The sequence below is a fragment of the Cryptomeria japonica genome, chromosome 1, assembly GCF_030272615.1.
Source record: "Cryptomeria japonica chromosome 1, Sugi_1.0, whole genome shotgun sequence".
In the NCBI taxonomy this organism is placed as follows: Eukaryota; Viridiplantae; Streptophyta; class Pinopsida; order Cupressales; family Cupressaceae; genus Cryptomeria; species Cryptomeria japonica.
The window spans coordinates 133,498,884-133,508,896 of record NC_081405.1 but is presented as its reverse complement, the minus strand read 5'-3'; the positions used below and the strand labels follow the sequence as shown (position 1 = coordinate 133,508,896).

Genomic DNA, 10,013 nt, shown 5'->3' with positions numbered 1-10,013 from the left:
CAATAATAATAAAAATTAAAAAAGTACATCTAATAAATCATACTAGGTAAATCCAGTAATAAAAATTAAAAAAATATATCTAATAAATCATACTAGGTAAATCCAGTTCACAAGAGTTTCAACCTTAAATCTACATCAAATGAACTCAAAATTTAAGCACAACCTTATCAACCATTTGAACGGGAAGGTCACCCATAATTATTTTATGTTATAGTTCTTTACTTTTGAAAAATATTTCATTTGAAAACTTTATAGATATTAAATAGCTAAAAATAAAAATATACATTAACTAACTTAATTTTTTTTTATGTGAGTTTATATTAAAGCTTCCCAAAAGAAAAAAACAAAAAGAGATGGGTCAATCATTCACCGGTCCTTCCGGTGGATGAGCAGCTTGGTCAAAAATGAGTTCACAACTGACCTCACCAATCACACACCAACTTCCTCAGTGTGTGTATTATAAATGCTCTGCCTCTCAGCCTTGAGATATAAGCCAAGGCAGAAGCAGAGATAACAAGGTCAACAGCAATGGTCGTGCCAAAAGTCAAGTTGGGAAGCCAGGGTTTTGAAGTATCTGCACAGGGCTTGGGTTGCATGGGCATGTCTACCTTTTATGGCCCACCTAAAGCTGAAGATGAAATGATCTCCCTCATTCACTATGCTGTTTCCAAAGGCATTACTTTCCTTGACACCTCTGATTTTTATGGTCCTCACACTAATGAACTTCTCCTTGGAAAGGTAGGGTACTTTAAATTTAGTGTATGTTAATCTGATTTTCACAAGTTTTCAAAGGATTTATCTATGGCTAGATTTTAATTTGGAGATTTTTGAGTTGATGTGCAGGCCCTAAAAGGAATAAGAGACAAAGTGCAGCTGGCTACTAAGTTCGGAATAAGTTTTGCTGGTGGGGTAAGGGACATTCGCGGAGATCCTGCATATGTTCGTGCTAGCTGTGAAGGGAGTCTGAAGAGGCTTGATGTGGATTGCATTGATCTTTATTTCCAACATCGAATCGATACCAAAGTCCCCATAGAAGTTACTGTATGTGTTCTACTCTTCGTGTGTGGATTTGATTACTAAGTGATCGCTCTTATGGGTGTTAGTGTATTATACTGATTCAATTTTTATTTTTTCCTTCATCTCCTTGTTGGGTAACCTCCTGCTTAGATGCCAAAGACGAGAGTAATGGGTAATATCGTTTTTACCTAATTTCAACAATCTATCCTATCTCCCCAAGATTTAAACTTTAAACCCTGAATTGGAAGTTACAATACTTTTTAACAGTTGAACTCATCTAATTTTACCATATAATTTCTTTTCCTGATTTTGTTAACTAACCTATTATATCACAGATTAGGACTACACAGCTATATAGTTGTATGTTAGAGATAAAGCTTGGGTTAAGGTCACAGGCTAGTCAGCAGATTCCAAGACCCTACTTTTGCCACAAGCATGGAGATTTTTCAGGTTACCTGTGTTGTTCAAATTTTGAACCCCTTAGGTTTTGGCCTTGTGACCAAGCCTCAAGTGTAAGTTGGGCATTGCAATCCACCTACACCAAGGGGTGCATGATTTGAACAATTCATGAGGCATGGCAGCCAGGTCAACACTATGTACGTATCTTTTCTCTACCATATACTTATTTGAAATGGTGCATTTAGGGTCATTATGGTTAAATGTAGGTTTCTCTTTTAGTGAGCTGAGCACTCTGCTACAATACTATACCGTCGTTCTGGAGCATCGGTTATGTTGCAAAGGTTCATGTTGGACTATGCGGGACTAACTCTTTGCCCAGGGATAGCAGCCTTTGACCTTTGAGTTGCAAGCTCTTAGTTCTTTGGATGGACTCCTTTGTCCGTATAAGCCTCAAACATTATCCAACTCCAATGGATTTGGGAATTTTGAAACCAGGTTATTCCACCCAGAATGTTTCTTCAAAAAGGATGTATACAGACTAGTGATTACTTTCCCAAACTTGTTTTAAAGTATGTTATTAACCTAATCTTTGAAGGCAGCGAACACTTTTTTTTGCAAAATCATTTTTCTTCTCCACTGCCTCGTCAATGTTGGGTTTTGATTTTGATTTTGTGCTGGTGAGGCGCAAGGCTCAAACACCATCCAGCTTTTTAGGGTTACTCACTTTTTGAACAGGGAGAGAAATGGAACCATAGTTTGTACGTGGAAACCCTGTAAGGGGAAAAACCATGGTGGGAAGCCTTACCCACAATCAAATGATACTACTGCAGATACTATGTGTTTACAATATGGATTATGCACATGCAGAAAGGCCAACTACCTAGAGCTCAGTGCTCAATCACAAAATGAGAGTCACACTGACTACAATTGGATGGTTAAGTCCAATGATAATGTACTGCATAAAATAGCATCTTCATATGTTGTATTCAGTACCAGTGTAGTTCTGACTGCCTTCACAAAACCCTCCTTCAACCTTCAAATGATGTCTACATGTATAGCTCTACTTATTTTTACATATACTCTATTACAATTCTTTTTCCCAATCGCATATCGATCTTAGAAATAAGACCTTACATATATAACATAACCTAAGACCAATTGAATATGTCGGCTCACTAAAAGATATTACAATAAAATCAATTACAAACAAATCAATATCCGATGCATGATGTCAGCTCAAATGCATTTACAACAATAATAAATCATTTCCATAATGTGTCATGCTGATCTGGAATAGATAAGTCTGTCAGTGCTTATCTTGGACCTATTTGCCAGTAATAACAAATATGCAAACCCAAATAAACAAATAACCAAATCGCCAAAACCAATTGATCGAATAATGTCTTCGACATAACCAAGTAGTTCCAAGTCATTCCAAGTGTCAGTGAACAATATAATCTTTCGGTGAACCAAATACCAGTTTCTTGCATAATTCTCTGTCTTGCCGGTGAACATAACCAAAATCTCCAAGTGCTGATAAGTGTTGACAAGTGATGACAAGTTTGACAAGTGTTGACATCAATGACAAAACCATATCAACATATCCAAAATACCAACAATCTCCCCCTTTGGCATTGATGGCAACACAAGATGGAAAAACCATCAAAGTGCCAAAACAGAAATGCCAAATACCAAAAACCAACAATCTCCCAAAATAGATCATATCTAGAAAGCAAAAAATACATAATATCTCTTCCCAAAGGATAAAGTCTCTCCCCCTAGGAATAATATGTGTTATTCATGTGTTTTTCCATATCAATCTCTCCCCCTTTGACATCAAATGCCAAAGTAATACAAAACCAAATATAAAATACCAATTCATTCAATATACCAACTACTCCCCCTTAGAAGTAGCTCTCCTCATCAAAGCTGGAATAAAAGATTCTCTGTTAATTATGTCGGTTGATGACAAACATCAACTGTCTAAGTCTCTACTAGTGGGGGTAGGACTCCAAGTTTCTCTCTGAGATACTCAAATTTTTCCTTAGGCAAAGGCTTTGTAAAAATATCTGCAATTTGCTCTTTAGTATTCACATAAACTTCAGGACTTTAGGAAACACCTTTAAACTACCCCTAGGAGTCCATTTGACCCCTTATAAACCCATCTAAAGTTAACTTTCGGGTCAGACCTAAGTTTACCACTCCAAAGACTCTCTACCCATATCAAAGAAAGATGAACCCTATTTAGAGGAAGAGTTTCAAGAACAGGAAATAAAAATGGGAAGGAGTAACAAGTTTGGGTCGCCGCAAGCAAACTTAAATGCCTTATTCTAGAATATAGAAGTCGATATGACCACTTCATCCCAGAAAAGAGATGATCTATGGAGCAACATGCAAGATGAATCTAGAGCAGAACAACAAGAAGAAAACACAACAGGAAATGGAAAGAAAATTAAAACCAAGAAGGCAAGAGGTCCTAATGGAGTAAAAACTAGAACCAGATCTAAGGCTGATTTTGGGGCCTCAAGATCCCCACCGGGACGCAAAACTATGAAATGGCATAGGGACCAGGAGAGTAAGCAAAACATAGCTGATGGAAGGCAGCGAACTATCAAGGAGTCTTGCCCTCAGGTTTCCAAATGAAAGTAATATCTTGGAACATCAGAGGCCTAAATAGTCTCAATAAATAGGATCCAATAGGGATCCAATAGCCCACAAACTATCCTCAGTTCAAAAAGTGCTGCAATAGTTGTTGATACGATTATAATGGAACATTGACCTTGCCTAGCACCACCCTTGGTCTTCTCTCAGCATGGCCAAGTGGATTTGTAGCTTTATCTTGAGTTTTTTTTCCCTTGAATGACTTTTGTCTTGTTACCCTGGTCATTTCCTTGGTTCAGTCAGCAATATGTGGGAAGATTGTGACTTTACTACCAGATTTATGCCTCTTACCATTTGCGGGGATTTATCAGCCATATCAATCTTACCTTTAAAATAGAATAGCCATAGCATTTGAAGAAAATATCCAAATTTCTTTGCTTTGGTAGGCATGTCAGGTGCATTACAGGGCATCAAATAACACATTTGTATCTCTATTAGTCCATGTATGGTGTTAGGTTATCTAATGGTGCTCATATTCCAATGTTATTGGCATAGCTTTTCTGGCAAAGATCATATCTTTGGTCTTTTAACAATCATTACTTCTAATTTATCATTCCTTTCTGGTAGAGCTGTAGTCTTGTAATTGCATTGGCATATATCGATACAATTTTGAGATATATTATAGAGACCAGGAAGATCCTTCCAATATATCTAAGATAGCGTTTGTCATATGATTAGGGATTTCTTTTTCCCTGACTGACTTTAACTTAGTTATTCTGATGTCTTCTGATTCTCCATGTAACTCACATATGATTAGTACTTACTGTGTTAAGCAACCAGCAATGGGCTGCCTTTGATGGGTAGTGAGGACAGATAATGCCTTTGCCATAGCAGCAAGTGTTTATTTGAAATGTATTGTGGAGGACAGGAAGATCCTTCCATTATATTGAAGATTATGTATGTCCCGTGGATGAGGATTTCTTTTTTCCGGACTTACTGTATCTCTTGGTTATCCTGATTATTTGGATCGCTGTGTAACTCACAATATACTTGCTACTTTGATGAGCCACCAGCAATGTATTGCTTATGATGAGCAGTGAGGCTGATAATGGTATCGACCACGGCAGCAAGGACTCTTTACGTTTGGTTTGTGATTTTCCTTTTTTAATGATTTGGTGGAGAGGATGGAAGAGTAGAGTTTAAATGCATGGCTCGAGTAGTAGATGGTGTTTGAGTCTGCTTTCATTGCTTGCTGCATTGTACGCTTACCTTATAATACTGTATATTGTAAGTGTTTCAACTTTCAGGTGGGAGACTGTCCTTATATATGGCTTTCCATCTTTATGCAGAACTATAAAAGTAAATTTTCATGCTCTAGTCATCTCTAAGATATTTGCTTTTGCTGTCTTAGCCAATTTGATTATTTAGTAGTCACTTTTGTTGATTCTTATCTAAATATCATCCCTTGATGATAGATTTCGGTAAATGCATTACTATTGTTTGATACTATGGTAGCTTGTGCAACTATTACAGATTGGTGAGATGAAGAAACTGGTTGAAGAAGGGAAAGTAAAATACATTGGGCTTTCTGAGGCTTCTGCATCAACAATTCGAAGGGCGCATGCTGTTCATCCTATTACAGCAGTTGAAATAGAATGGTCCTTGTGGAGTAGGGATGTAGAGGAAGAAATCATTCCAACTTGCAGGTATGAGGGTTTTTAGCATTAAAATTAATTTTTTTTCATTTTTAATTATCTTATTTGAATGATTAACACTTCAATTTTTACTTGTAGGGAGCTTGGTATTGGAATTGTGCCATATAGCCCTTTAGGCCGAGGTTTCTTCTCTTCTGGAGCAAAGTTGGTTGAAAGCTTAGCAAATAATGATTATAGAAAGGTATGTGCATCCATTGAGCCCTCTTTGCATTAATGATAGATTATTGAAAATTAAAAGCCTTGTTTATTCACAAGGCCAAAGTTGCGAGTTCTTTCTCACCAATTCTACGTTTCTTTACATTATGGCAAGTCCTTTCAACTTCCTGGGTGTCTCAGTATATGAGGAAAGTGGGTACCTTGCAAAAAATACATTGTTTTTGTCCTTTTGTTTGAGGACTGGTATGTCGAAGTAGGAAGTTCTGAACTTCATTTTGAATTGTTGAATTATAAATTTGTTTTTTATATATTTAATTTAGATGAACTTTTGATTTGTGAAAGTATTATATTTGCAGAGTTTTCCCAGGTTTACTGGAGAGAACCTTGAGAAAAACAAGATTATATTTGAGAATATTTCAGCATTTGCTTCAAGTAAAGGGTGCACCCCAGGGCAACTTGCACTTGCTTGGGTTCAACACCAAGGAAACGATGTTGCACCAATTCCAGGGACAACCAAAATCAAGAATTTTGAGGAGAACATCGGTGCTCTTTCTGTAAAGCTCACATCTGAGGAGATGAAAGAATTAGAAGCCATAGTCTCCTCTGGAGGTGTCCATGGAGATCGATATGCTGACATGGATTTTACATGGATGAAGTCAGAAACACCTCCTCTCTCTTCATGGAAAGGCATATAAATGATTTTGGTGATGATTTTACATGGATGAAGTCAGAGACACCTCCTCTAGTGGTGTATCCTTTTACGACTAGTTATATGCAAGCTAAATAAATGTTCCACTTTTTAAAAATAAGAAGGAAATTTGCTCTTGAGACTGCAGAGTGTTTACTCAAAGGGCATAGCTTTTTCTAATGTGCATTGATCTTATAATGTGTATGATGAGCTATCAGCAAAATTCAGTGTGCATTTAAAAAAATATGTGATAAAGAAGGCTTTTCTTATTTTCCAAAGATGGTCTTTTATTTTTTTTAAATAATATTTTGCATTTGGAAGATGTTATTAAAATAAATAATTCCCCAAAAATAGTTTTGAGAATTCATTAAGATCTATAGTAGATCAACCTTATTTGTGTTCAGATTAGAGTAAATAATGTTGAAATGTCTCACTTCTTGAAAGTACGTTGGAGAAGGTCAACTTAAAAGAGAGGATTTAAATTTGGCAGCAATAAATTTTAATAGTAAAATGTCAGAATTTTTTTTACCGTCCTACTTTCTTAATTTGTAGTTAAAAATGTCAATTTTATATTGTTTGACATACAATTGATAAAATTTACAGCTTTACATACAATTCACATATATATATCTCTATTAAATCTATATAAAATATGTCTAGAGATATTCTTTTTGAGATGCCTATTTTTTAATAACTTTTCACAAACATAAGTACAATATACGCCTTGAGAAGGATGTCACTCTCTCTCTATGCTACTAGCTATAGCATCTACAGTTGTAACCAATAGCATCTGCAGATGAGGCATGTAAGACATTGATTGAATTTATATATATATATGCTAGAAGTGTGTGTGTGTCTATATATATATATACTTACTGCAGATTTTACTAGATATAGCATTTATAGTTGGAACTAGAAGCATCTCCAGTTGCAACATGCAAGACATTGATTGAATTTATGTATATATGCTAGTAGCATTTGTAGTTGCAACAAGTAAGAAGACATTAATTGAATATATATATATATTTATGCTAGTACAACATCTAAGACAAATAATTGAATATATTTGTAAATGCTAGTAGTTCTATAGTTGCAACATGTAAAACATTAATTGAATTTTGACTATAATAAAAGATAAGTAATTTTATTAATTAAAGATATATATACATGTGAGTATATATATATGTATGTGTGTGTGAGAGAGAGAGAGTGAGTGTGAGTGATGCTAGTAGCGTCTGTAGTTGCAACATGCAAGACATTAATTGAATTTTGATTATAATGAAATCTAAGTAATTTAAAAAAATTAATTTAAGATATATATTAATGTCTAAAATTACTTATATTTTGTTATAATCAAAATTCAATTAATGTCTTACATGTTGCAACTACAAATGTATGTATGCATGTACACACACACAAAATATATGTATACATACATACATACCTATAAGTATATGTATACACACATACATATACATACAATCAAAATTCAATTAATGTCTTACAAGCAAGATTAATGAAGGATAAATTATTTTTTATTAATTTAAGATAATTAATGTGTTATTTGATGAAAATAAATGTTCAGAAGTAATATATAGAAAAGTAATAATAATGTTGTATAAAGAACTCTAGCTTAACTTAATTGTAGATATAGTTGTTTCTGGATTCAATAGTGTACAATATTTTTGCATCAACATTTCAAATCATTTTTGGTGATCCACCATTAGGATCAAGGGCTCTCTTCATCCTAATAATTGATGATGGAGTGTGATCCAAAACGTTGATGCAAAAACATTTTACACAATTGATATTATGGATTCTGAAAATCTCTATCACTAAGTAATTTAATTGAACCCTAACTTTAATTTTTTTATATATTATAATATTATAAAATATAATTAAATATCATATATTTTAACCCTTATTGAACCCTAAACCCTAATTATAACCATAACATAGTCCTAATTATAGTCATAATTGTAACCTTAAAACTAACCCCAATGCAAATGATCATTGTAACCTTAAAGCTAACCTTAATACAAATGCTATTCTAACCCAAATTGTAACTATCATCCATCTCTAGCCCTAATCATAATTGCAGCCTAGAGTTTTATCCTAGAACCCTAACTAGAATGAGACAATAATAACCCTAACCCTAATTGCAACACCAAGTTTTATCCTATAACCCAGATTGAACCTTAAACCTAACCATAATTGAACTCTAAGTTGATCACAACCCTAACTTTAATAGTAATCGTAACTGAGCCCTATATGTAACCCTGATTAACAATAATCCTAATTGAACCCTATATATAATCATAATTGAATCCTAATTTTTTTGAACCCTAACCCTAATTGAATCATTATCTTAACCCTAAAACCTAATTGAAAGAAAGCTCTAATTGAACCCTAACATTGACCCTTACCCTAATTTGGCCTTTATTGAATCCAAACAAGTTAATTGAACCCTAATCTTAATCTCGACACTAACTCTATTTGATCCCCAAACCTAACCCTAATTTAAGCTTTATCCTAGAATCATAACCTTAACCCTAAGTGGAACACTAAATCTTACCCTAATTAAATCTTAATCTTGATTGAAACCTAACCCTAATCATGACCTTGATTGAATTCTAATCCTAATTAAATCTTAACCCTAAACTTGATTAAATTTTAACCCCAACCCTAATTAAAACCTAACAGTAATTAAAAAGCTAACACTAATCGAAATCTAACCCTAATTGAACTGTAACCCTAACTTTAAACACTAATTAAATCCAACCCTAATTGAACCTAACTTTAACCCTAAGTGAACACTAACCTTAATAGAACTTTAACCTTGGGGTTCACCTCATGGTGTGACGGTTTGTCACGAGCCCTAGAATAGGGTGGTTTTTGGTTCAAATCTTGTCCCTTGAAGGTTGTGTGTGTCCCCTGTGTTGATTCCCCGCTAGAAGATGTTGTTCGGTGTTAATGCCAAAAGAAATGCTCAATGGTTGACTGGCCGGCAGAGCCTGACTACCCACATAGGAGCACAAGCGGGCACTTTGACCTTGTAGATTGATAGAGGACTGGTCGTGCAAGACACTTCCTGACAAGTTGGATGGGTTGAATCATATGTGGAGAGATAAGGCATGAAACAAAGAGATAAGGGGTGGATATCGATCCAATGATATGGAGCGAGAAGGAGATGGTCAACCCAATGATATGGAGCAATAAGGAGATGGTCGACCCAATGATATGGAGCGATAAGGAGATGTAGCAGATTGATAAGGAGATGTAGTGGAGCAACAAAGGTGATGATATGGAGTGATAAGGAGATTAAGTTGAGGGATATAAGGAGATTCTAGGAACAATGCCACTAAAAAAATTGGAGGTCTTAATACCTCACAAATTTAACCATGGGGAGGGGGTCCCCTAAATGTGGCCCTCACTAG

At 35.0% G+C, this 10,013-nt stretch overlaps 1 protein-coding gene across 1 annotated transcript; it reads left to right on the top strand.

Moving 5' to 3' along the window:
- Positions 1-433: 433 nt before the first annotated feature.
- Positions 434-6,854, top strand: LOC131063037 (probable aldo-keto reductase 2). The gene is made up of 5 exons (XM_057996805.2): positions 434-738; positions 844-1,041; positions 5,551-5,723; positions 5,811-5,913; positions 6,245-6,854. Exons 1-5 carry the CDS (start codon positions 529-531, stop codon positions 6,581-6,583), a joined length of 1,023 nt encoding a protein of 340 aa, XP_057852788.2. The 5' UTR covers positions 434-528; the 3' UTR covers positions 6,584-6,854.
- Positions 6,855-10,013: the final 3,159 nt, after the last annotated feature.

Coding starts and splice junctions, on each gene's coding strand:
- LOC131063037 (XM_057996805.2), top strand. CDS start 529: ATGGTCGTGCCAAAAGTCAAGTTGGGAAGCCAGGGTTTTGAAGTATCT. Junction 1,042..5,550: donor AAGTCCCCATAGAAGTTACT/GTATGTGTTCTA, acceptor CAACTATTACAG/ATTGGTGAGATGAAGAAACT. Junction 5,724..5,810: donor GAAATCATTCCAACTTGCAG/GTATGAGGGTTT, acceptor TTTTACTTGTAG/GGAGCTTGGTATTGGAATTG.